This window comes from Megalops cyprinoides, chromosome 19 (genome assembly GCF_013368585.1).
Source record: "Megalops cyprinoides isolate fMegCyp1 chromosome 19, fMegCyp1.pri, whole genome shotgun sequence".
Lineage (NCBI taxonomy): Eukaryota > Metazoa > Chordata > Actinopteri > Elopiformes > Megalopidae > Megalops > Megalops cyprinoides.
This window is the reverse complement of record NC_050601.1, coordinates 19257276-19284788: the sequence shown is the minus strand read 5'-3', so window position 1 is coordinate 19284788 and position 27513 is coordinate 19257276. Positions and strand designations below refer to the sequence as shown.

Here is a 27513-nt window from a genome sequence, read left to right as displayed (position 1 = left end):
GGAAACATTAACAGTATTCACAGCTAATGAAATCACCCAACAGGTAATCTAGCAATATCTAATAATTTTAATAATAGATAATAATTAGCACTATCAAGATTTTAGAGAATGCTGAGACCACTCAAACCCATCTTTGACCGTAGACCATATACAAAACTATTCATACCTATTATGCGTTACAGTGAATTGTATCAGCATAACAGCCACACATAAAACCTTTAGTTTCCTTACATATGTCCTAGCTGTTGGCTGTAGCAACCCCAGTGTGTCATGACGTACACCAAATAGATCTTGCTATGCCTGCCTTGTAAGTTGGTCTGGATAAGAACATCTTCCACTTGAATAGTAATAATAATAATAATAATAATAATAATAATAATAATAATAATAATAATAATAATAATAATGTGTGTGGTCTGCAGAATAAAATGTCATAATTACAGGTACTGCAACATACCTGTACATTGTGCAGTTGTTATTGCACCATTTAAGCATGCATGGGCATAAATAAACGACGAATTTACACTGTAGTAATCGGAAGGCCAGAAACCCGCCCTGGACCCTCGTACAAAAGAACAAGCCATTCGTTAAAATACAAACACATTACAGCGGGAATGCGTGCTTAAAATGGTAGTTTAAAGAATAACCTAGTCGCGAGGAACTGCAGCAAATAATAATAACGCCTGGATAAAACGAATACCAAAGCAAATCGGAATTTTCCAGCAGGAATGTCCAGCGCACTCGTTAGTTTTCTTTCGTGATTCAATGGTTAATCTGATACGCACACGTGTGTGTTTTTTCGGTAGCTGTGGGAGCCAGCAGCTGCTCTCGCGAAGCTGCAGAAGGGGAGGGGAGGGAGCGGAGACAAATTCGGTACAGCAGTCCCGTCTACACTCTCACACTCACAAGGGGAGAGAGAGGGAGAGTGTATCCGCAGCGCCACCACGACAGCATTCAGTTCACACAGAGGGGGGAGAAGCAGCGAGGCGCCGTAATAAACACTCTTCCATACAAGAGGAACTCTGCAGACACGGCCATTATTCGTGAAGTAGATAACAGTGGCGCCTATATCACAGAGCCATTAATCTGTGTTATCGTGGAGCACTTCGAAAGAGACAGGTCGCGGTAGCCAGTGGGAAGAAAACCACTGGGCGCCGTTTTAACCACCCCCCGCAGTTAAATCAATCGCTTTATTTCCATATGTCTTATCTTTTTTGTATCGTACGGGAAAGTGTTAATTCATCGCGTCGCTTGCTGAACAGAGGCTCTGAGACATTTTTGTAATATTTTAAGTGCACCGCTCCTCCAGTTCGGCGGTGCGTCTGACGCGGCTGCAGACGCGGAAAACAAGTGTGAGCAGACGTCAAATGATCACTCTTGTTATGGAACAGCGCTGTTTTTTCGCACTGTAACCACTCAGCCAGGACGCAGCTATATCAGTGTGTTGAGAGGCTCTGATTTTGCTTACCGATTTTTTCTTCTGCTCATAACTCATAATTAGATTGATGGGCTCTTACTCATTTTTGTCTATTTTTCTGCTGTAGACGAAGAGACTAGGAAATCAGGACTTCGTTTCATGTCTACAAATATGATGTAGAATTAAACGTACGAGACTATCCGAGTTGCCATTGCCATTATCATAGTCATTTTAGGGGTACACTACCAAAATGCCGGCTGGAATGAAGCCTCTGGAAAAGTTTCTGAAGAAGCAGACCACTGCCCTCACTCGCGCCGGTGCTTTCGGGGAGAAGGCGACCGGCACGGGGGCTTCGAGGCGGAGAGCCAGCCTCTCCCGGGTGGTGCCGTTCTTCAGGGAGACCTCGCCGGAGAGCGGGCCGGCGCGGGAGGTGTTCAGCCCGGACGCCGAGGAGCCGCCGTGCTGGCCCCCCGCGGCCGCGGACATCAGGAGCCCGTCTCTGTCGAGCGACGAGCAGAGCTCCGAGGCCAGTCTGGAGACGACCTGGACCCCGTTGCCCCCGGACACGCCTGACAATGTTGCACTGACGGTCCTGGACAGCGTAGCAGGCAAGCGACATTGTAACTGCACAGGTAAGTCCCTAGCCAACCAGCCGTACTCTTTTTCGCCCAGCCTCTCCACTATGAATACCGGCATCTGTCCGCGTTCCCGGATTCCGACCGAATATGTGTCTCCTAAAATGTATTTTATAAATTATTTTATCTCCTTGCTTCACCTGTTTGCTATGAAAACTCGGACGTAGCCCATGTTTTCATACCTGTCCCTATCAAACGATTTACCCCACAGCTTATCTACACGCTCTGGCATTAATTACAATGGTTACGCACGCTGTCGCGGATGACCCGTATACGATGTAAGAATGATCAAACGTGTATTGAAAGTGTAGTGGATCGATTTGATGGTTTTCGGCACGATTAGGTCCGGACTGGCATCCGTAGATCGTCAAAGCGTAACTAGCTCTGCAGTCAGTCCTAATCGCGACATTTACGAACATATAAATAAATTGTTTGTCTCAGTTATTTAGCGCGCCACTAGGTCACCCTTTTCAGAGACACTCTTCGTTTTATTTTGGAAAACGCCTGTAGTACCATACGGAGAAGGTTCCTCAAAGGTGGATGGACCACGCAGTGTAGTGTCAGTCAACGCCAAACCGAGTTTCCCTGTTTCTCCAGCGTTATCACTAGTTCTATACACAACGACAGTCGTTTTCCAAACCATTGAGATGCTTAGTTTCGATAGTTTAGCATTTTTTTCTGGCCATTTCATTTTCTTGGCATGTGTGTGCATGTTTTTTTTTATTCCTCAAAATAAGGCCATGTCTCTGATTAAAATGTCTGTTTATGCTGTTCACAGTCAAAAAGGTGGGGCAGATTGACATGTAGAAATCCATATCTTTCTTAGTGGCTCTTATACCCTTTAAAAATAGCTTTTCTGGGGTGGAAAGCCTGCTCTGTTGAAGGAGAGATCTGCATCTAGTAAACCCACTCTAATGTAGCAATTGGCAAACAGGACTGAATGCTGAAGAGTGCCAAAGGTAGGACGTTGTAGGTGTTTATAGCACTATGTCACATGATGCCACTCCACCCCATCCAACAGTAGATGTCTGGTGTTAAAGAACCTCTGTGTTAAAGGGTGTGCGTATCGGGGTGCACCTGCAACTGCGATTTCACACAGACAGTATCTTTCAGTTTGATGCATTGTGGCTGTTACAAGCTCAAATTCCAATAGGTCAGGTATGGCAAAGCTGCATCAGTCAGTGTCTCCACTCCGCCTGTGGCTGGGATGCCTGCAGTTACTGCCATAGACTTGTGTCCATCCCAGCCATTCTGGAGCTTCACTGTTAGCATGACAAGAATGCCGATGGTCTGGATAGTTCAGCAGCGCTTAGAGCTACGCCAGAGGTGAGCTGCAGGGCCGCGGCAGGTTTTACAAACAAGACATTAATCCCGGCCTTCAGACGGGCAAGTCCCAGGCTGTCCGGGTTTGCCGTGTCTCTCGTATGCGCAGGCTTGCCAAACCTCCCAAACTTTTTTTTTATCTTTAATGTGGCTTCACGCTCAGTCCAACGGAACACTGCTCAGCGCAGCTGGATGTCTGGCTGGTAGGCATTGCTTTTCAAGAGGCAGAGCCAGGGTTGCCAGGTGACTGCAAATTTAAAGCTGAAATGCTGTTTAGAAAAAAAAAAATGGAAAAAGAAAAAAAAATCAGCCGCAGTAGCCGAACAATGGTGTTAGTATTCTAGACAATTCATTAGACAATTCAGGAATGCTATTCTGCATATACAGTGACAGAAAACAATGGACTTCACCCAGCAAACGCCACAGTGAAGAATGGAAGCCGCACGCACGCCGGGACGGCAGTTGTCTTTGAGTGCTGTGGGTCAGTGTGAAATTGGGGGAAGGTTGCCTGGCCCAGCCGGAAAAAAACTGAATTCTACTGACAGGAAAGCGCAGTGAGAACCGGGAGAAATGGCAGGGAGATCTGCGTGATGCTCCATCAGGCAGAGCGACGCAGTGCGCTCACAGGGACGCCGATGGAGGGCGAAAGGCTGGGCAACAGGTGGTGGTGGTGCACACTTTGGACTTCACTTCCCAACAGCCCCTCCACTCAACATCCCGTAGAGTTGAGGCTATCAAAACACCGTGTCTCTCAGCCCAGTGGCCCCCCCATTCGGGTGACTACGAGTCTGCTCTGCACAGTGAACTTACAATACGTTATTGTCATTTAGCAGATGCTCTTATCCAGCGTGACTTACAGTTTTATCCTTTCATATGGTCGGATATTTTCCTGAGACAATTGTCGGTTAAGTACCTCGCCCAAGGGTACAACAGCAGTGCCCCAGTGGGGAACTGAACCAGCAACCTTGTGGTTACAAGCCCTGATTGTTACCATGCTACCCTGTTGTTCGTCGTCTGCCTGTGTGTCAGTGATATTTGGGCAGCTCACAAGGACACGAGGAGTCAGGTAGACACAACACCAAAACATGTCAGATATTATCTCTACAGCCTGGAATGTTTTTTTTTTTTTTTTTTTTTTTTTTTGCTGTTGTTGTTACATGTGGTTCAGCTATATACAGGGTGACAATTAGCGGTGCATGACGAATAGAAATGAACTCTTTGCACGGGGAGATATATATTTTTGTCAGTTACCTGAAAGATAATTAGAAGGCATAGCTCTCCATGAGGATTAGTTGAACATTCCAGAATGCTTGAAGTAACTTCCCTATGGTGCAGAACGGAGCTGGGTGGATGCTCTTAACTTGACCTTCGACCGATCAGACCTCAGACCGGTGCAGTGTTCTGCGTGGGGCATGTCGTACTCTTTGCCGTTTGAAATTGAGAAATTTTTGTGGGTAAATGCAAGAGCTAACGCAGCTACGCAACTTTTTCTGTGTGGTTACGGATAACCACAGTCGTGTGACTTACTGTAATTAGCCCATACTAGAGCTCTCTGTTTACATGTACATGGCTGTGTGTGTTTGTGTGTGTGTGTGTGCGTGCGAGCCCATGTTTGTGTGTGAATGCGTGCATGTATGCCTGTGTGTTTGTCTGTGCTTTGCAGGTAAGCAGAGGTGAAAGGTATTGCGACAGAGTTTTAAAAAAAGAGCGAGCACACCCACGGCGATCGGTTGAACACAACGCTCCCGCCTCAAGGTCGGCCGTTTAAGCATTACATAACGTAACTGTTTACCGGAGGCGGCCCTTTCGGATCACAGGGGTGACGAGAGAGTGAGAATGCACAGTTTACGGGGGAATTCTGCTTCTCAGGCACTGGCTGTGGGTGGGGGAGACAAGCAGTTACAGAGTCAGTCAGTCAGGGAAGAGGATTTGAACATTCCCTGGAATCTCCCTCCCAGGGTGAAAAGCCCCCCTGTCACATTCTCCCATTTCACTTTCAGCTCAGTGTGCCCGGAAACTGTTTCCCGTACACAGCCATCCTCCTGTTGACAAGCAACGTCCCGGTAACATCTTAGCAACGTTGGCTCAATGTCACTGCAGTGCTGGTAGATGTGCCCGTGTTAGCTGACAGGGGGTTACCCTGCTTTATCGCATCCCATCCAGAAAGCAAAGACTCTTCATAGCTGTTTGCATATGTCCATGATAGAACACACTCAACACGGATATGTAACATAGAGAGTACGATATAGACAAATAGATCTCTCAACATCATGGCAAACTCCATGCCTACTGAATGTGTTCATCAGCCTAGAGAAAGGTTACTGTCGTTCGCTTGCTTAGACTTTGTCGATGAGCACAACAGAAATGTTAACCATTATGCTGGTAGAATGCGGTTTCTTCCAAATGGAAGCTGGAAGAAATTATTCTAATGCAGTTTATTACCTTATTCAGTATGGGTATGTTGACACTGGGTAAGGGATGGTAGATATGTATCATCTGAATGGTATTTTTTTCCGTACACACACTTATTCTTACATAATCTGTGTGGGTTTGTGCTTGCATCTTTGGAGAGCATTGAAAGCCCAACTAGTGCCAAGTCCGTGTTTTATTGCGGGGAAGAAGGCGTTAATGGCTGCTGGTGGCGGCAGAACCGGAGTGTGTTTGGATCCCTGTCAGTGGGCTTGGGTTTGCGCCGAACTGGTTGGGTCCGGGCTTTGTAAAAGGAGTCCCTTGTTTGCCTGCTTTTTGCTTTGAAGTGCCATTTTATGTCGCTCTCAACCAGAGCGGGGAGTGTGGGTGCTGTTTCATGTATGAAGCCTAACAGGACCGTGACACAAGGCTTCGTACTGCAAACGCTGGGGATGTGGGGAAGCTTCGGCGAGAAGACAAGGGGGTCCTCGAACATACACAAACTAACAATTAGTGTTCAGTTTCTAGGGGACAGGTGATGGCTCTTCTCCACAGGGGACTTCACACGGGGTGAGATCACGATTCGCAGCTGTAACCGATAGGCTTAATTACGGCGTGGCGTTTCAGCTGAACTCATAGATTAAGAGTTGCCGCTGAGGGAGCTTCACAGACGCGGGGACACAGATTTCCAATGCTCATCAGCACTCTGCCTGCATGAAAATGGACGCTGTTGCACTGTACAGCCTTATTTGTCATCATTTTTGCCTTAATGGTGAAATTGAGATGACCGGGCCCCCTTAAAATCCGAATTCTATCCGCCAGTCACACGAAGGGAGTTCCCTCTCCCTCTCAGCACGCTCATTAAGGTGTTTACATGATTCCTGTCCTGTTTGATTCAGCCTGACAGCGGTAGTTTTGGGCTTCTCCGGCCTGTCCCCCGGGCGGTGGCTTTGCGCTGAGCTGACCCTCCGATCCCTCAGGTGAATCCCGGGCCTCTCTGCGGCCTACGCAGCCCTCTCATCTCCGCAGGTTTTTCGGGGAGCGCAGCTGCGAACTTGTGGAAGAGCCGAGAAAAAAAACCCCAGCAGAGGAGCGCACAGAAGCAGAGTGCGGCGTGATTACAGAGCTTTGGATGTGTGTGTGGGAGGGTGGCTGTTATTCAGAGAGGAAAAAGAACACAAAAGACAAATTGCCCCCTCACTTGCTTTCTATTTGGATGGGATTACATAATGAGCAGAGAAATGGCTGACCCCCCTCCCCCCGCCACAGCATGTGAACACACACACACACACACACACACACACACACACACACACACACACACACACACACACACACACACACACTCACACACACACACCTCAGTTCTCCTCAGTAGCCCACGCACCTGGGTCACACGATGGAGAGAGCAGCATATTGCGCCTTGGGGGCAACTTCTTGCACTGTGTGTGTGTGTGCGTGTGTGTGTGTGTGCGTGTGCGTGCGCGCACGTGTTTGTGCGTGCTTGCATGTGTGGTTGTGAGTGTGTGTGTGGTTGGTTGTGTGTGTGTGTGTGTGTGTGTGTCTCTGTGTGCCTTTCTGTATGTGAAAAAGAGGCTCTCCAGCACCTGTTCACATGGCAACCGAGCTATTGGAGAGGAGAGGAGGAGGAAGAGGAAGGAGGGAGGGAGTGGAAGTGAGGAGGGGGCCGAGTGGAGGAATGGAGCCTGGGGAGAAAGAGAGAGAGAGAGAGGCAGATTGAGTATGAGGTGTGGGAGACAGATGGAGGGGAGGAGGCTGTCAGAAAGTTTAGAGATGCATAGAGGATGAGAATATGACAGGGGGGACAGAGAAACGGCAAAGGGAGAGGGCAAAAGATAGAATCGGGCAGACAGGGTGTGGTGATACCGAGCATGTAGCTCCTTGCCCTGGTATATGGAAAAAAAACAACTCCAATCGACATAACAGAAGCGGTTACATAACCCGTCCGTGATTGTGCCACGGCCGCTGGCCGCATTAGGTGTGCAGACAAATATGCGTGCGCCGAATCGCCACATTAACTGCGGTAATGACAGGCCTTGGAGGCTCGGCCCTCCCTCGGCCCGGGGAAGCCATTCTGTGGCGTGTGCACCCTGCACTTAAACAGGCTGGGCGCGCCTTGTTTGTTGAGCGTTTGAAGTAGTTTAGTTCAGAGCTGTCGACTCCTGCACCGTGAGCTTTTGTTTTCCCTTGCAGCAGTTGGTGTGGAACACTTGAACCATCATGCTATTGGTCGCCAGAAAAAAAAAAAAAACTTGGCTTAAGAGGGATCTTAAGTGTGGTTTCCCCTGACCAGCCCAGACTTTGGACTGCCCAGCAGTGCTTATACTTGATTCCTCTTTGTAGGATTACACCAGAACGTTGTCCTGTCTGCTAATCTGTCAATGTATTCAGCCCAGTTTTAGGACCAGTCCTGATGGACACAGATGCCGTTAGCGGTATGGTTTATTACTTTTGATGGCTAACAAGGCTGTCTCAGGCTTGGAGCTCATGTGGAGGCAGCTGTGTGGATTGAGATCCAGGTTGGATGGGGTAGCGCTCGCAGTGAGGTAACAGACATTCTCCCGTTTAAATGGATTGGCGGGCGGGCGCTTCTGCGCCGGGGAGGTCTGACATGGGCTGGGGGATTCCGGCAGCATTGTCTCCAGATGTCCAGATTTTAACCTGATTTCTGCTCGCTTGTGAGATCCCTGACACAGGCGGCCAAGCCTGCCTTTCATAAACACACACACACACATGCCCATCTGGCCCCCAGGCCCCTGGCAACCACACAGCCTGGGCAGGGACCCTGGAAAGGAAGAGGTGCTGCGTTACAGTGGCTTTCCAGGGTGTAATCTGAGTGGATTAGAGAAGAGGAGACGTGGGCTGACAGCGATTCGGTAGAGCAGGCAGCTGGTGTGCGTGTGTGTTTGTGTGTGTGTGCACGTGCATGTGCATGTGTCCGTGTGTGCATGCGTGTTTTTTGTGTGTTTTTGTGTGTGTGCGCGTATGTGCGTGTCCATGTATGTGCATAATTAAGCACACGAGGGCTGCAAATGCACATTAAAACATGTTCTCTGAACGAAAGATTCAAAAAGTTGTGCTCAGAACTTAATATGATTACCACCGTGCAGGGCTGCATAACCATGGGAAATGCGTTTCACACTTTTATCCACAGCAATTCGCTAGCTAGGTCTATTAGCCGTATGTTCCTGGGCTTAACAGAAAATTGAATTCATAGCCAAAGGACAGAAGAAAAAAGAAACCACAAACAGTGCAACACATTGTATTCCGGCTCAATTTCGCTGTTGCTCATTAACAAGAAGAAACAAATTCTCAAAACAAAACCTCTCCTGGTAATAATGTGCGTGATATGATATTTGAAGCTGATAGCCTGTGTGCGTTTATGACTCAGACATTTCCCTTAAAAAAAAAAAAACACAAAGACAAACTCCTTATCTCAGTTGTCCAATGGGGAACGATAATGATTAATGCTTTGAAGGTTTTTTCTTCCTAAACGGAACCGAGTGATTTGTGCCAGAATACTTGCAAAGTGCTGCCCCTGCCCTTACTTGTAAAGAAAAGTAATTTTGTTACTCTTACCGAAGCAGATTTGTTATGAGGGCCTTCTGTCCTTCAGAATTGATTTTGAAAACAGTCCAGTTCCTGCCGCAGCCGAAACTTAAGATAATAAAAAGGAACTCGCCACGTTCTAGGCTATGAATGCGGGTATTAAAGCGTCTGGCAACCGTTTTTAATTTGGGAAATTCAGCCTGTGCTCTTTCCCGTCAGCCCGGTGCAGCAACCTGTTGACTCTGAGTTCTGATTGGGCCTGTTCAGCAGGCCCAGGTGACACGGTACCTCGGGGCCTCCATTTTGTCCAGCGGCCTTGTGGGAAGAGATGGCATCAGCTGAGACTATAGGCTGCGCTGCAGCGATGGTCAAGCCTCACAGAAGTACTTTTTATTTGCCTGGCTTTCAGCCGCGTTTTGTCGAACACATGGGCCGTGATGCTGTCCAAGGGGTTGGCTCGCTGCTGAGACGAAGGATCGCTGTCCTTCATCCCTGCACCCAGTGAGGTTTTTGAAATGGTGCTTTTGTGTGAAATTTTGAGATGAGATAAGAAGCAGCCTGAGATAGCGGGGGTGCTGCGAAATGCAGTTTATATAATGGCACATTGGCATCCGGCTTTGAGCACCCCCTCCTTCTCCTCCCCTGGTATCGGCTCTGGAAATGTGCAAGTAAGACTCCCGTCACAAGGCGCTGTCATTCACCGCAGGTTTTCGGTGTCATTCGCCGTCTCCCGATCCGCTGCAGAGAGATGGCCTACTTACCGCAGCTCGCAGTGAGTGCCGTGCAGCTGCCCCGCTTCCCCCCCCCCCCCCCCACACCCCCCACCCCCCCTTCCTCGAGAGACCGATCCTGTGTTTCGCGTTTAAATGCGACCACGTTGCAGCTTTGCGCTGAAACTGTGGGCACCCGCCCCGGAGTCAGAAGGTGTTACCCCCCTCTGATGCATGCACCGCACCCTCTGTTTGGCTGTGCCTGCACATCCTTTCAAGGTTTGCAGCGTCCTCTACAGCCTTGAGAGATCATCTCTAGGCAGGGGAGGTAAGATTCCCCAAGGCTGTCTGCACTTCGAACCCCAAACAAAGATGGCCTTCGATGGCCGTGCATCTCGGTAGAAGGAGAGCTGTCTGTATGAAGTGTGTGCTCGGGTTCGACCTCAGTGACAGGGTGGGTGGGTGTGCTTATCATGCAGCTCAGAGAAGTAATTCTGGGATAGAAGCCCACCGCTTGTGAAATGGCAGAAAGGGGGTGAGAGGGGGACTGGAGAACGAGCTGGAAAGGTAGAGAGAGAGGGAGCGAGAGGAGCAGTGGGCGGCCGAGTGGCGCTGCTCTGCAGCGATCTCCATTGTCCCCGCCCACGCGTTGCCACGGCGCCCCGTGGGCTGCCTCCCGGCCTCTTGAAGCGAGGCTGCCTCTTTCAGACCGTGAGGCCTGCGGCATGGCCGTGAGCTTGAGAGGCGAGCCCGGCCCACCGGCTGTCTCTGGAGCGGCGCGGCCGAAACGGCTCTCCGAAGGGCCAGGGTTATGGTGAGGAGGCGGTGGAGGTGACGATTGGGATCCGCGCCCTCCTTCCCCCCCACGGCGTGCCTCGGAACACCTCCTGTTTTGCATCCCATTTGTTTCTGAGGGCTCCTCTCCTCTGCCTCTGTCTCTCTCCCTCTCTCTCCCTCTCTACCTCTCTCTCTCTCCCCTTCTCTCTATTTCTCTCCATCTCTCCCTCTCTCTCTCTCTGCCTCTTACTATCTCCCTCCTTCTCTCTCTCCCTCTCTTTCTCCCTCTCTTTCTGTCTCCCTCCCTTTCTCTCTGTCTCCCTTCCTCTCTCTCTCCCTCTGTTTCTGTCTCTGTCTCTCCCTCTCTCTCTCTCTCTCTCTCTCTCTACCTCCCCTTAATCCTCCTACTGCAGCCACTCAGCACGGCGTCTCCCAGGCAACCCTGCGCAGTGCGCGGCTGCGAGGAGGTTGAAAATAAGCACTGGTGCGCACGCTTGCCGCAGTTCATGACCGTGGGGCTGCGCTCGCTCTGCGCAACCGCAGGCAAAATCACGCTTCAGCCCACATTGTGTGGCAGTGTCATCCATTTCAGGCTTAAGTAAGCCTTAGTAGTTCAAAATTCAAAAATCTTGGATGTTCACCAAAATTCGAATACTCTTTACAGTAAACTACACCTGAACTCTTTTGCTCTTAAAATAAGGCGCTGACGGCGCAATGGGATTTTTTATCCACCGGAATGATAATTGAAGCATTGTGTAATTTCTTTTGCATTTTTAGCCTGATGCTCATTCGTTTTCAGTGGGCACTGTAGGCACATGGTAGGAAGGAAGAGAAACACCTTCCCTCTGAACATCACACCCAAGCGTCAGACGGTCATTGGAACGCTATGATTCAGTGGTGTTTGAATGGATGTGTAATCCCACGTACCCACATCTCTGCAGAGCTGTACATTCGGAATTGGCACCTTTTCCCAGCTTTTTTCCTCGCCCCGGTCCTGTGTTTTGTCGGATTACTGTAAAAGGGGGCAGGGTGTTTGGGGAAACGAGGGGGGAGGCATGTCTGAACTGGCGGTGTTATCTTCCACCCCTCGCACAAGAGCCACAGACACTCATTTCGGGGCTCTCCGTCAGAGTGCTCATTGTTTTGCTCCCGGCCAAAAAAAAAAAAATTTCCCTCCAGTTTTTTTCCCTCCGCGCTAGAAGTTCAGTCAGTTCAAATCTAAACAGTGACAGTTGGAAACCCGTCGTAGGCCAATTTGATTAGGGCTAGAGAAGTGAGTCAGTGCTTTTTTTGTGTGTCTACGCTCAGATTAATGGAATCTGGGACACTTCCTTATCTCTGCGCAAACTGGTTTTCAGGAATCTTTGCGGGCTGTACGTGCACCTACCTGCCCCGGTGCGCTCACTATTATGTCGCGCCCCCGCTTCCTGTTCCGTCTGCTTCCATTCGCTTCTTTTTGTTTTTTACCTGATGCTTTTTGAATCCCGTAAACATGGGAACAGTTTTCCGCTGAAGAGGTTTCTTCGGAGGAAAACTGTCAGTAGTTTACAGAACTCTTCTGGCCTTGGCCTATCAATTTTAGGTTTACTGTGTAAGCTCAGTTTGTACTTGAAAATAAACATAAATGGGGTAAATTCAGTGAAAGTCCATTGACCTAACTAGGCTTATTTATATTTGATTACTGCGTGTCCCACCCTAGTCCTTTGGGTTTACATCCCACCAAAACCACTGTAGACCACTAAGAGCATGTCTTGTAAACTGTGGGCCTCTCTTATTGACATCGTATTGGAATAAAATTGGCCAAACATTTTTCCCTGCTCATGGGTTCCGCTCTTGAGAATAACACAAGCTCAGTTTGCTTTGAATATGCCATTTAACATCAACAAAAAACACTGATGTTTTCAAGGATTCATCCAAGGGCACTCGGTTCAAACATTGCCCGGCAGAGGTGTGCCTGGCCCCTCTTGTAGTCAAACGGGTAGAGCTGCAACCCAGAAAGGCACCGGCCAGGTGATTCCCATGGATGTTTCGTTTGGCGGACACATCCGGTTTGCCAGAAACTGGTTGGCTGAGGTGCTCCCCCCCACACCACCCCCCCCTTGTTTACGTAATGCATGCCAAGGGCATTTTAAGATAACAATTCTAAGAAACAAGCTGCATTAACATAACAGGTTTAACAAGGTGCATCGAACACGACACAATTAAATTGTTCTCTCTCTCCCCATCAGTTCAGATTGATTCAAATTACGCTCAGATGGCGTGACTTGACAATTGGCGGCCCCGCCAAAGCAGAGGCAGGGATGCGAGCCGCACGCTACAGCAACAGCAACAGCAACAGCGGTGGTGGCGGTAATTTGGCGTTAATTTGAGTGTTCTCTGTTTCTCTTTTGCTCCCTCTGCGGTGTTCCAGAGACGCTCCTGGATGACTTCATGCTGACACACCCCATCTTCCTGCCTCCAGACAGGTTCCAGCAGATCCTCCTTCAGCAGTATCCTTCCCAGCATGCTCAGGGTGCAAAGAATGTGTGTGTGTGTGTGTGTGTGTGAAGGAGAGAGAGAGTGCCTATAGACTATGTATAGGCTCACTCAGAAAACCCTTTTCAAACTGTTTGTTAGCTGCTCCTCCATTCCCATTGTTCTTTAAATATGCTACACATATTGAGCTGTATAATTTTCAAACAATATCCCAGTATTCTGGGTGAAGAAATGCAATTTACAGAAGTTCCAGCCTTCGGTTCTAAACCTCCCCTTTTTATTGGGCTGACCCGTACGCGCCCTGAGCGGGGCTCTGTTCGGGGCAGGGTGTAGTAAATGAGGCCCCGGCGTGTGTTTTTGGGAAAGTCTCCTCTGAGTTGGCAGGACAAAGGGGTGTTTGGGTAGGCTCAAATACAGGCCCCGATGTCTCTAATGCGGCGTGCCAAGGAGGTCTCCCTGCCACGCATCGATGAACGACCCCCCCACCCCACCCCGCTCCCTCCCTCGTGCCCTCGTTTTCCCAGTCCCCCTCTATCCTGTCTCGTCTGTCCCTCACCCTCCCTCCCCCCCTCACTTTCCCTCTCTCCCCCCTGTCCCGGCCTAATCCGGCCTAATCAGACCCCCCGCCGGGAGAGACCCGCCGGGCTCCCGCTGGGGGGGACAGAGACAACGCCGTGCCGCAGTGTCTCAGTTTGCTTTCCTCTCCCGGGACGCCGGGTGATGTCAAGACCCGGAACGGTTCAGCGATCAGAGACAAGAAGGCCAGCTCCATCGCGCCGCGCTGGAGGCGGACCAAGCCGCCGCCGAGACCGAGGCAGTCGCCCCGCTGCCAGCGGCGCGTCGAAAACGCCGCCCTGGGATTTGCACGAGACGGCTGCTGAAAGTGGGAGCCGTGCACAGAACGACTGTATCTGATGCCGCAATGAAAACATCTCAACAGCTGAAGCCGAGTGACCACAGACTGCGCTGCAGATTCGCATGTAGTAACGATTTTGAAGCGGTCAGGAGTTCTCGAACAGCAGAGCGTCCTCCTCTCTGTTTCGTTAGTGTAGCTGAATAGGCGTTGTTGGAGGACAGTGCTGTGTCGTGCTGTGCTGTGGATATTCTGGATGGTGCTGGGGCGGAGGAGAGTGTGTGGGCGTGACGGGCGTGGCTGCGTGTGAGCACCACTTACGCAAGGCTGTAATTACCACCGGTGTCTGTAAGCCCTGTGTGTGTTTTTGCATCAGGGCTTGCTGTTTGATGTCTGGCCGGGTGTGTGTGTGTGCGTGCGTGCGTGCGTGCAGGCACGCGTATGTGCATATGCTTGTGTTTGTATCTGTGTGTGTCTCTGTGTATGTGTGTGCACATGAGCATACCCTTGTGTTTGTGTCTGCTTGTATATGCACGCATATCCTTGTGTTTGCGTGTGCGCGTGCGTCTGTGTGTGTGTCCCTTGGTTGCTCCTTGACCGCAGTGTCAGATTTGGGGTGGAGGGGGCGCAGGAGGAGGGCTGGCCCGGCTGGGACGGGGTGGAGCGGAAGCAGGCCGTACTGAGTGTGGCCTTCCGCTACATGGACACCTACAGAGAGCTGCTGCAGGAGGACGGGGAGAAAGCCAACAGCTTCCCTAAGGTACTGCACACGCAGACAGAGGTACACACACATGCACACATACACACACATGCATATATGCAACTACCAGAAGTGGAAAACCCCGGTTTCAGAAAGTAAAAGTCCTACCACGTATTTGCTCTAGCCATTCACTAAACAAGGTAATTTCACTAATTAGCTCTTCTGCCTGGCTGAAAAGTTGTGCTTATTAAATTAGGCTGGTGTAGTGCATGGGTGGAACAAATACGTGGCAGGACTTTTACTTTCTGAAGCTGGGGTTTTCCACCTCTGGCGAGTACACATGCATGTACACATACACACACACAGATCCAAACTTTAACACACAGTCATACTGCGATCTCCGTATTACATATACAGATGGAAAGGGCTGTGTGTGCTGATGTGTTGTAAAGAGGGCCCCTCTCCCCTCAGGAGCTGTACCTGTGTGCTGCCCGGGAGCTGAGCCGACACCCAGAGCTGGTGGAGGAGGTGCTGAAGCTGCAGCGCTGGACTGAGATCCTGCAGAGCCCGTGAGCAACTGCCGACACTACCCCTCTATTATTAACCCCTCTATTACTAACCTCTCTATTACTAACCTCTCTATTACTAACCCCTCTATTACTAACCCCACTATTATTAACCTCTCTATTACTAACCCCTCTGTCACTCTGTCCCTCTGTCATTCTGCCCCTTCATCTCACTATCCCGCTGTCACACTGCCCCTGCGTCACATTATTCTGTATTACTCTGTGCCTCCCTTTGTCATGAGTATTACGCGTACATGAGTGGTGGTGGTGTTAAGCCTGTTAACTTTGATGATGGAAAGTCAGTTTACTCGATTATTTCCTTGCATCATGGGAATGGACCTACTCAATACGCTGCGAAAATCAATGCTGCCTGTGAAATTGCCCTTAAACATAAAGCGCGTACGGATAAATGCAACCGCTGGACAAAGCACGCGTGAGTGACTGAAACGCATTAAAATTTTATTTCCAGCTTGTCATATGACATTGAAAATATGTACGCGTATAAAGTGTGCGTGAGAATTCCGCTGTGAGTCAGATCTGAAGTCATGCATCTTCATGCTGTGTTTTTCGCTATGGAACACTGTAGACTTGTTTTCGGACTCGGTGTGGTTGAGAAGCGCATGCAATTGTTTTCACTCAGCAATATGAAGATTCTCTTGTCGACTCTTTAATATCAGGAAGCCTCACTCTGCCTAAATACCTCACTTCCTCCTTTTGTGTTTGTAAATGTTAATTGTTTTACTACAACAGTACGCAATAAAAGCACTAATTCGATAAGCTTCGTAGGAAACAAGATATTACAGGAATCATCAGAACCATCAATAATTATCTATATTAGGAAGCGGTACTGTGCCTATGTACCTCATTTCCTCTTTTATATTCAGTAATGTTTATAGCATGCGGTAAAAGCACTAATCTGATAATCTTGGTCGGAAACATGATGTTGCAACAGTCATCAGACAGTGTGAGTGTCTTTGCAGATAAAAATGTTTTAATAAACCTGCGATTGTTTTGACTTCACACACTTTAAACAGAGGCATGGCAGAGAACAGAGATCAGAGATCAGAGATCACAGAGCCCAGATCAGGGATCAGAGATCAGTGCTGGCGTGACGTAGAATGCGCTGCGCACCTGAGCTCGAGGGACATCGGGGCTGTCTGCGTTTCGGGACTCTGCTTTCAGACAGGTTTCCAAATCTGAGGGAGTCGCCCGCGCTCCGCCTGCCATTTCCTGTCAGTTCAGAGGCCTCGGAATGTGCAGTCACCTGCATGGCAAAATGTTTGTGTCAGAGAAAAGTGTCGTCAGCAGGGTGGGTGCAGCCATCCGTGTACAAATCAGAGGCGTGGAGTCACTTTTATTACAAGTGCATCATGAGTAATATGAGTAATGATACAAGCGCGTTATGGGTAATAATATAATAGAAAAAAGACGAAACACCCTGAGATTTACCTGTTTGTGCTGGTATAGTCATGAGTAAAATGGTGCCTTTATGCCCGATTTACATAACTGCGTGTTAATGCAGTAGAATTCCTCCGGAGTCCCCTTCTTTCGCTGAGTCCGCTGCTCTGTCTGTCCGTCACTCTGTCGCCGCGTTCGCGGCCCGCAGAGTGCTGAAGTCCCGCGGTATCACATCAGCCCCGCTCCAGGGCTTGGCGACGGGTGACATGATGGCCGCCTGCTTGCTGTGCTCAGTCCCGCAGGGAGCTCTGAGAGATGGCGCCTCCTCACCAGCAGCGGGCGGATCTGCCGCTTCGAAAGAGTTCACAAAATGACATACCGCACGCGCACAAAACTGCCACTAAAATCTCATGGCCTTGCTAAGCGAAGGCCCCTCTGTACTTCCAGAGTTTCTCCTGTTGCGCGTGTTTAAGCCCCGTTCATACTACAGAACAGATTCACTGTGTGGTCGATATCGATATCCATTTCTGTTATTAATTATTCGGCAGAGGAAAAATTAATTCAGCTAAAGGTTTTTCAGCTTAGTGTTTTAAGATCTCAACCTCATGCCGCTGGAATATCAGATACCACGAACTGAAAACCAAATCTGCCTTACCAGAGGAGAAACGCCCACACACCACTCACTAGGCTAATGTTACCTCTCACCTCAACCCACTGTTCTCAGACCGCTGTAATTATTCTACAGAATCGCTGTTTTATACCTCACAGTTCAGTGTTTTAAAGTAAAAAGGCCAATGTGCAGGGACATCAAAGTGATTTGATCCAGGGTGTAGCAGTAGCATTTTGGTTATGATTTGAACCTGCATCCATGTAGGGTGGCAGTGTAGCATAGCGGTAAGGAGCAGGGCTTGTAACTGAAAGGTTGCCGGTTCAGTTCCCCATTGGCGCACTGCTGCTGTTCCCTGGGGCAAAGTACGTAACCCAGAATTGGCTCAGTGAATATCCAGCTGTATAAATGACATGTAAGAACAGTAACCTATGTAAGTTGCTCTGGATAAGAGCGTCTGTTAAATGACAATACTGTAATGTAATGCATCTTTTTTGATCCTGAGTCATGTCATCTAACTCTGCCCCCCTCACTTCTGCAGGACGGAGGAGGACAAGGACAGCAAGAAGAAGCAGGTCCGCCCGCTGTTCCGCCATTTCCGCCGAATCGACGCCTGCCTGCAGCCGCGCGAGGCCTTCCGCGGCTCGGACGAGAGTGAGTGGCGCAGCCGGCCCAGGGTGGGGGGTGGGGGGGGGGGAAGCTAAGGCATCTGGGTAAGGAGCAGGCAGGCAGGGTTTATCTTGCAGCAACGAACCGCTGACGCCCAAGGTGTTACTTCTGCAATGTGTGGGCCTCAGCTTTTATTCAAAGCTTATCTATCACTTGTTTTGTTAAGATGACAGGAACAAGTCTGAAAGGATGCGGTTTCTTCTGTGTTTAAAAAAAGCAAGTGGCAAAGTTAAGGTCAGCTTCAGTTTTAATGAATGGTTTTTGGGGTGGGGAGCAGGGGCGGCGATTTGTGATTTGCACGGGCGGTGAGGCGGATGCACGGGTGCGGTGCAGTGACCCTGCGTTTGTGCGTGCAGTCTTCTGCAGGGTGTACACCCCGGACCACTCGTACGTGACCATCCGCAGCCGGCTGTCGTGCCGTGTGGGCGAGATCCTGGCGCTGGTGAGGGAGAAGCTGCAGTACAGCGAGGAGCAGCCCCGGCAGCCCGGGACCCTGGTGCTGGTGGCCGTCACGTCCTCGGGGGGTAAGAGCTCGCAGACGCCCCCTCACACCGTCACTGCCTGCGCGTCCACCCCCACCGCCTGCGCACGCCTCCTACACATGCCCCCGCTCCCTGCGCTGATGCCCCCATACACCATCACCACTTGCGCAGACCCCCCACCGCCTGCGCAGACTCCCTACTGCCTTCACACATGCACTGGCATACAGAATGTTAAACAGGGGGTGGGTATGCATGGAGCACATATGCACACACAAACAAACATGCTCAAACACCAGTGTGTATGCATACACGTATACGTACACACATGCACTTCCCCCATTACAAAAAGGCCAACCTACTTAAATGTGAAGATTTTGCTTAATGATAAGATAAGGATAAGGATTTAAGTGCCTTCACAGGCATATGCACAGGAATGCAGCTAATGCGGTCTCTGCGTGTGTGCGTGTATCTGTGTGTGTTTAGAGAAAGCCGTGTTCCGCCCCAGCGATGAAGCCGTCTTCACCACGCTGGGCGTCAACACCCACCTGTTCGCCTGCGAGCCGTCCGAGCTGGAGACCCTGGTGAGACCCTGGGGGGGGGGGAGCTCTTTTGGGGTGGGCGGGGCGTGGGGGGAGAGCGCCGAGGGAGGTGAGACAACTCAGCAGTTTTAGCTGCGCCAGAAAGCGGCGGTACAATTTGGACAGCTGCCACAGTGTTTAAGTGCCCTGCCGCACGCTCTGTGATATCTCATACTTCACAGCCAAAAAAGTACGTTTTGAACTAAATTTAGGACGATGGCGACTGTTTTACTTATTAAATTATTACTGGCTTATAGTCGCTGCTGTGGAGCGCCAGTGAAGTGAAGAGAGACACTTAGCATTTCAGGGCTGTGGGTGGGTGCTGTTGAGCACCTCTTTACTGATCATCGGGTGGTTCAGATGCTGAGAGCGATATGGCTCTAACGCCCTTCCCCCTCGCTCCCCCTTGCCCCCCCTCACCCCCCTCACCCCTCTTTTTCCAGCTGCCGTTACCTGAGGAAATCCACTGGTCTCCTGGCGACAGCAAGCTTCACGACATGAGCGCCGAGGAGGTGGCCAATCAGCTGGTGACGTTCGACTGGGAGCTCTTCAGCTGCGTGCACGAGGTCAGAGGTCATGGCTTTGATTGGTGGGCTTTGTTGTTGATGGGGAGGGCTTTGCCCGGATTGGGGCAGCAGTAATCGCATCATTGCCTGGGGAGTGTCTAAGGAGCATAAGTGATGTGCCCTGTAGTGACTTTATAGAGATTACCTCACTGAGTGACTGGTATAGTAAGTTTGTTTAAAAGCTTTCATGTGAATGTCACTGCAGTGTCAGTGAATCTGTTGACTGACAGGGTCTCTCTCCTTGTGAGAGTGATCCTACTGCAGTCATGTAAACAGATAAATTTACATTTGGTTGGCATACTTAACATGCAGTCCAAATATAAAGACATAATATTTCCTGATATTGTATAATCTCAAGTTTCCCCTCTGCTACTTCCGCGTCAGTCGGGGAGATTGTCAGCTGACGCTCTCGCGCTTGTTCGGACAGGTGGAGTTTGTGTGCTACGTGTTCCACGGGGAGCAGGCTCGCTGGCGCCCCCTCAACCTGGAGCTGGTACTGCAGCGCTGCAGCGAGGTGCAGCACTGGGTTGCCACGGAGATCCTGCAGTGCCAGTCGCTGCCAAAGAGGGTGCAGCTTCTGCGCAAGTTCATCAAAATTGCGGCGCTGTGAGTAGGGGGCTAGGCTGCATGCAGGGGATTAATGTTCTTAATGTATGAAGCTATAATAGAGCTATAATTCAGCTACAGTAAAACATGCACTTCCTGTAAAATACAAGTCAGCAATTGCGATGCTCCTTTGCTGTGTGTGAGTATCTTAAGGCAGTCGAGGCTGTATCCATTAGTTGATTGAAATACTTGAGGAAAATTGTGTATTGTAGCGTTGTTAAAAAATGGGAAGAAAATGGGTGTAGTCTTGGAAAATGGTCACCAGAACAGGCTTTGTTTTTCTTGGATGTAATGGGTTTCTCAGCACGATTGCTTTCTAGGGCAGGAGAACTGAGAGATGCTGTCTGGGTCAGAGGTGGTGTTGTGTACTTTAAGACCTTGCACAGTGTGTTTTGGGGAGAGCAGCTGTGACGGGCCGTGTTTGTGGGGATGTTTCAGGTGTAAGCAGCAGCAGGACCTGCTGTCTTTCCTGGCGATCGTCCTGGGGCTGGACAACCCAGCGGTCAGCCGACTCCGCCTCACCTGGGAGGTACGGGGCACTCGTACACACGCTGATACACAGACTGGTACACACAGACACAGAGACTGGTACACACAGATACAGTGTGATACTGATCCAGTGGGGCGGCGGTGTAGCATAATGGTTAAAGAGCAGGACTTGTAATCGAAAGGCTCCTGGTTTGATTCCCCACTGGGGCACTGCCGCTGTCCCCTTGGGCAAGGTACTTAACTCACAGTTGTCTCAGTAAATATCCAGCTGTATGAATGGGTAACATTGTAAAAACCTGTAATTGTAAGTTGCTCTGGATAAGAACATCTGCTAAATGCCAATAATGTAATGCAGTGATGCAGACACTGGTACACACACTCGTACACACACTCGTACTCTAAGCCAGGTTTGGAACCCAGCTAGTGATTCTCTGGCACAGTGTCTGCAGAGGCAATAACATGTGGGAATGTGTCTCGCAGGGCCTGCCAGGAAGGTTCAGAAAGCAGTTCCAGCAGTTTGAAAGCATTGCGGTGAGTACCCATGCATTTCACAGAGGAACGAAAGAGAGAGCACTATGACAGGCCTGTGATAGTGAATGTGTGACTGTGAGTTTGAGTGATGGTGGATATGTGTCTGTGATGCTGACTGTGAGTTTGTGATGGTGAATATGTGTCTGTGATGCTGACTGTGAGTTTGTGATGGTGAATATGTGTCTGTGACGCTGACTGTGAGTTTGTCCATGCCCCTCAGGACCCCTCCAGGAACCACAAGTCCTACAGGGATCTGATGGGCAGTCTCCGCCCTCCCTTCATCCCCTTCACCCCACTGCTGCTGAAAGGTGAGTGGAGTTAGGAGCATACACACACACACACATGCAGACATTAAACAACAAGCCCTGATGCAAAACAGACACAGAAACCCTTCCACATAAAGTCACACACATGCAGGGTCACTCACACACACACACACACACACACAGACACACACACACACACACACACAGCATGCATGCACACAGACACAGTCACACACACACACACACACACATACTCTGCTTTGTACACTTATACATACACACACACACAAATGCTCTCACATATACGCTTACATACCTACATGCATATGCTCATGTATACACACATACACCTTCACATAAAGTTACACTATCAAACACACATACATGCATATACACTGGCACATCCTTGGTTACACGATCAGGCACTTGCACTCACATGTGCTTAAAATCTGCAGGGCCTCACTCAGTAGCAGTGTGAGTCAGAGAGGGATTTATGGGGGGGGAGTGGATACCGAGCGAGATGCTGCTACCCCAGACAAAGACTTTCAAAACCCACATGACAACGTGCCACAAAGAGCTATCAGCCGAAAGGCTGTTCACAGCTCCCACATCACCCCTGATAAACACCATGGCTGTGTGTGGATTGAGCCCAGCTTTTTATTCTGTTTACTCCCAGCCCCCCCCCTTCCCTGCTCTCTCGCCCAGCTGTGCTCCAGATGTCCGCCCATAAAGCGCCTCCTGCTGCCTAAAATCCGCCCTGGCACCGCCGGCCAGCACGGCGTGATTAGAGAGAGGCCCTAGAAAAAAAAACATGCCCCAACCCCAGCAATTAACACCCTCCCTAATCGGCCCCTGTCCCCCCCCCCCGCCACCCTCCGGGGCGGAGCGGAGCGCTCTCCCGCGGAGCCGCGTGGACACGTGGGCTTCGCCCCGCGCGCAGCTGCTGCCGGCGTATGCGCATACCGGCTGCGCAGCCTCATTACTGGGGATTAGCATCAAAGCGTACCCCATGAAAGCAAGCTGCCAGAGCAGTAAACCCAAAATGTCTGCACTGCAGCTAACGGGCCCACATCACAGCGGTGATAATGGCATATTAACGCTAACAGTATGCCTAAAACATAAACAAAACCTTGGAAGGGGCGAAATATCTTCATCTCATGCGCGCACTTTAAGCGCAGCGTGGGCCTCTGTCCTTCAGGGGAACCAGGTGGCGTTCGTTTTCTAGGTTCGGATACACCCCGCCCCATTTCCGCCTCCTGCTTGCTGCCTTACGGTCTACATCTGAATGACCCACTGTGTTGCTGTAGCCCCACACTGCCTGCCCAGCTGCGTTTGAGCCCGTCCGTGCCCCAACAGCACCCTCTCAGTGTTGTTGCAACGTAGGAGCAGTGTGGGAGAAATCCTATGAGCGTGCTAAGCGTTCCCCGGGGGCGATCCGGAGCCTGTCGAACTAAGCAGCGCGCACTGCCGCAGAACGGCAGCCCTCGGCGCTCCGTTTCCATGGTTACGCAGCAACGCAACCTTCCGTGGGAGGAAGGGGCGAGCGCGGAAGGCGAAAAAAAAAACGCCCGCGTGCCTCGCACGGCTCGATCGCGGCGCCCGTGAGGACCGTTTTCGGCCTCGGGGCTCTGAGTGGGCGCCCCCCTCCGCGCGCCCACCCCGCGCCCCGGACCGGCCCGCGCCTCTGAGACGTCAACAACATTCGGAACATTCCTTCTGGCTGAACGTAGCGCCCCCTCCCCCTGCCCCCTCTGCCCCCTGGCCAGACATTCCGTTTCCCTTGAAAATAGCCTCGCCGGCTTCCAAAGATCACAGGTCAGGCCGCGGTGGCCCCCGGCGTCTGCGCTGTGTCCGTGCTTGTGCAGGGCCGCGCTGCGCCGAGCTGCCGAGAGACAATGCTGGCTCTGCAGCGAGTGTGAAAAATGCCATTACATAACTGCTCTGTGTGTTTATCTCCCTCTGCCTCCTTTCCTCTCTCTCTCTCTCGCTCCCTCTCTCTCTCTTTCTTTCTCTCTCCCTCCGTCTTTCTCCCTTATCTCCCCCTTCCTCAGACCTGACCTTCCTCCACGAGAGCTGTAAGACCTTCCACGGGGAGCTGGTGAATTTTGAGAAGATGGTGAGTCGTCTCCTGTGCCACGCTGTCACAGAAATAACGCATCTACCCGGGCAGCGGGGACTACCGGGCGCGGCTGCAGCCATTTCAGATGGAGAACGCATTTGTCATGACATGTAGTTTTACTGTCACATCGGGATATGTCTCGGATATGTGCACCGCTGGTTTTAGGACATAAACGCCCCCCCCCCCCAATCCCTGTCATTTGCTGTATGCAGGATGTCAGACTGTTTTAGCACACGGAGCCTAACTCCCTCTCTCATGTTCTTTTTCTTTCCCCTCCTCCTTCTCCTCTGTTCTTCCCACTCTTTCTCTCTCTCTCTCCAGCACAAAGTTGCAGAGATGGTTAGGAGCATTAGGAGGTGCAGGAGCACCCAACTTGGTGAGAACCCCCCCCCGTATCATCCTATTTGGTACACGCTCATAAACTGGTTTATGAAGTGCATTCTTGTGTGAGCGGATACACATACCCACACACGTGTGCACAAACGTGGGCCCTGCCGAAACCCATGAGACACATTAAGAGGGCGTGCAGATTTAGCAAGCACCCTTCAAATGGATAAAATCGAGAAGCCAAAGCCCTGCGAGAGACCGTCTGTTAATATTGCCATGCTGGGTTTCAGTAACATTTTAGTATGGTTGTCGCTGCAAAATTTCCCTAATGGACCAGAGAGCACCACGAGAGGTGTCAATGGATGGCCCTGGGTCTTTAATTCTAATTACAGATGTGTTAACAGTCTGCCTGAGTGGATTGCAGTGATTCATTTCAATCAGGATTACTGAAAAAAATGACCTCTGTGGCAAAGGGAAAAAAAAATAAGTAGGGGTCTACCATGGCTGCTCAAGGTCCTTCAGCCTCATATTAAAAAAAAAAAAAAACATTCAAACCTTTATGGAAAAGTGCAGATTAGATTTATGTCATAACCCAGAGTCAAGTATCAATTCTTACGCTATGTAAGTTGTACTGTTGAAAAGCTGGTTGAGCCTTAAGAGCTACAATGTACAAAATATCTTTCACAAGAGAAGCAGTGACACATTAGATTGACTTCTTCGAGATGGGGAAGTCTGTCTGTGACTATTAATAGCTTTAAAGTGTTGTGCTATTGGTTAGAACTGAATCAAGCCAGTTTTGCCTCATTCATTGTACGGGGAGAAATCTGTATAGAATGTTCCTGTTGCTGGGTCAACCAAAATGGAAGTCTATAACTCAACCTTGTGGCCAGCTTCTGTCATTGCACCTGCCACACAATTTCTCTGGGTGCTAGGATAAGACCGCCACCTTGTGGTCAGCGATTGACATTGCAAAAATCGAAAGGTTACTATTGTATCCAAGTGAAGTGTTGGACCACTTACGCTGTCTGGGTCTATAGTGCAGCAGTGTAGCATAGGAGATGCAAACAGGGCTGGTGATGTTTCTGTTGCTGCCCTTGAACACAGTACCTGCTCTGAATTTCATCAGTTAAAAAAAAACTCTGGATTAGAAAGATTGCTAAGTGTGAATTCCTGCGTGATCCTCATCTCCCTCTTTCTCTCTCTGTAGCCCTGGATGTGGAGCCCTCCCCATCTCACCTCCAGACCAGGGCCTACGTGCGGCAGCTCCAAGTCATCGACAATCAGAACCTGCTCTTCAACATGTCCTGCAAACTGGAGCCCAAAGATGTGTGAAAGCACAAACCGCCCCCGCTTCCCTTCACAACCCCATCCCAAACCTATTCTTACCCCTGTGAGGTGAACCCCCCCCCCCAAGTGATTAGTCCCCTATAGCAGCAATCCTTCGCTCTCAACCCGCCCGCTGCTGACCGCTAACTCCCACCCTGGCCCGTAGCCCTTTGAAGGGCCGAGCAGTGCATTGTGGGAGACCTCTCTGTGTGCGGTACCGGTGAGTTGCGAGTGGCGCAGGAGCATGAGTCGGAAAGCACCTTTTCTCTGCATTACAGTCATGTGCGAGTGTGACCTTGAGAAGCCAGTCGCTATGAGAAGAAGTTAATGCTCAAGGAGCGGATCAGGGACCCCCCCCAAGTGTGACCGGAGGAACAGCCAGCCTGCTTTTTCCCCATCAGTATCCATGCGTCTGTTCTCATCTCCGGCTTGTAAGCTAATGTAGTTGCACTGCCGCCACCTGAAAAAGAACTGAAAAAAAAACTGACGTGAGGCTAAGCTAAGCTAAGCTGAACTGGACTGACTTGACTAAATCTGTGAACTTGGGTTTTCTCCGTGAACCTGCCTGAACGTACTCTTGAAAACCGTGTCCTGCTGCTGCCCAACATTACAAAGGGGACACTCTGCCTCTGACAATCTTACCTGGTCTTATTACTGCTGTCTCCCCTATACCCACCTTCCCACTCAGGCACTCACCACAGACATCCACGCAGCAGCCATGAAAGTGGGGTTCTCAAATCTGGACACCCCCCCCCCTCCCCCTATTTGAGTGTCATGTGCACTTATTGCTTCCTGGGTCATGACCCCCAAGGAGGGCTGCCCCACGCTGCCTGTATTATATCTCTGTACATACGTGTAAATAGTGAAAAGAAAGGAGACCCTATTTTAAGTAAGAGATGAGAGATGGTCATATAAAAGAGAATATGTCCTTTGTTTTGTAAATTTGGAAAAAGGCTACAAGAGTTTAATGGTTGTATAACAGAGCCTGTCAAGGTTAAGGAATTGTATAGCATATCTCTTTTTCTTTCAGGGGAATTCAGTTGTTTTTCTTTTTGTAAAGAAGTCCGTGTTTACAGTCACCTCTCTTGAAACTCAGATGAATTTAACGAGGCCAGAGACTGGGGTGCTTGCAGGTATTACATGTGCCCACGCCCTCCTATCCTGGCCTCTGACACTACAACCTAAATAAAGCTTGTTCTGATGAGTATGTTGACTATGCCGTTGTTTTTTTTTTCCTCTCTGATCCGATCTGGTCTGAGCTGTGTGTGTGTGTGTGTGTGTGTGTGTGTGTGTGTCTGTTTTGTGTGTGCATGCTCTGGATAGAGCAGCTGTGGTTGTCATTCTGTCGATTAGAGGACGTGACTCTGCAAATGGTGTTCGTGCACTGTGAAACATGCGTAGTGCCAAATATGTGCCCTTACCATTAGATATAAGGCCGTGGCTTTCTGTGGTCTCGATCAGATTCAGCTGTGAGTCCCTTCCATCAAAACCACAGCCCAAGTTGATGGTGTGTGATTTGGGCAAAGCAATTTTGGCCCAGTCTTTGACTATTAGCCAAAAAAATTGGCTAAATTAATGATCTATCAATGATCAGCAGTTTGACTGCATTGGATTCTCAGTCTAAATCTGCTGTCAGGTTACTGTAGTATGTTTGATTGGATGTTGGGTTGCGGTTATGTTTCCCATGGGTTATTCCATGACGCAGTGGCAGCCTGGGACAGTTTCCATGTCCCCCTGCCACACCTGAGTCACACATTCCAGGTATCAGATGACCAGAGCTGGGAGCCAGCATACTCTGAGAACATGATTAAGAGCAAATCCTGCCAACCACTCGAGCTGACGTCAGAGATGAATACCAAGGGATGCTTGAGAGCTTTCTAGGTGAATCCTTAATGCAGGTAAAGAAACACAACAACCCAGAAGTGAGTAAAGCGCATTCAAGCCCTGAACTTAGTAAATGTTGAAATATGTATTTATTGCACAGTATTCAATAAGTGACATCTAGCCTATGCCAAATTAGGGAGAAGTGATTTCATTTGCGAGTGTGTTTGATATAGCTTTTCATTAAAATTACTATAGGGGGCCTCAAATTTGGAGCATTGAAAAAAAGCATG

General features: G+C 49.9%; 1 protein-coding gene across 1 annotated transcript; it reads left to right on the top strand.

Annotated features, from left to right (window-relative positions):
• Positions 1-915: 915 nt before the first annotated feature.
• Positions 916-26575, top strand: LOC118794728 (rap guanine nucleotide exchange factor-like 1). Its single transcript, XM_036552989.1, has 15 exons — positions 916-2049; positions 13252-13330; positions 14779-14929; positions 15341-15438; positions 17982-18094; positions 18466-18633; positions 19075-19172; positions 19613-19735; positions 20163-20341; positions 20780-20870; positions 21311-21361; positions 21582-21669; positions 23679-23743; positions 24068-24122; positions 25281-26575. Exons 1-15 carry the CDS (start codon positions 1668-1670, stop codon positions 25403-25405), a joined length of 1866 nt encoding a protein of 621 aa, XP_036408882.1. The 5' UTR covers positions 916-1667; the 3' UTR covers positions 25406-26575.
• The last annotated feature ends 938 nt before the right edge of the window (positions 26576-27513 follow it).

What these genes read in the sequence shown, in the direction of transcription:
- LOC118794728 (XM_036552989.1), top strand. Translation starts at nt 1,668, where the DNA reads ATGCCGGCTGGAATGAAGCCTCTGGAAAAGTTTCTGAAGAAGCAGACC. An exon ending in ACTGAGATCCTGCAGAGCCC is followed by an intron (nt 15,439 to 17,981) that starts GTGAGCAACTGC and finishes TCACTTCTGCAG; the next exon opens with GACGGAGGAGGACAAGGACA. An exon ending in TCTTCAGCTGCGTGCACGAG is followed by an intron (nt 19,736 to 20,162) that starts GTCAGAGGTCAT and finishes TTGTTCGGACAG; the next exon opens with GTGGAGTTTGTGTGCTACGT.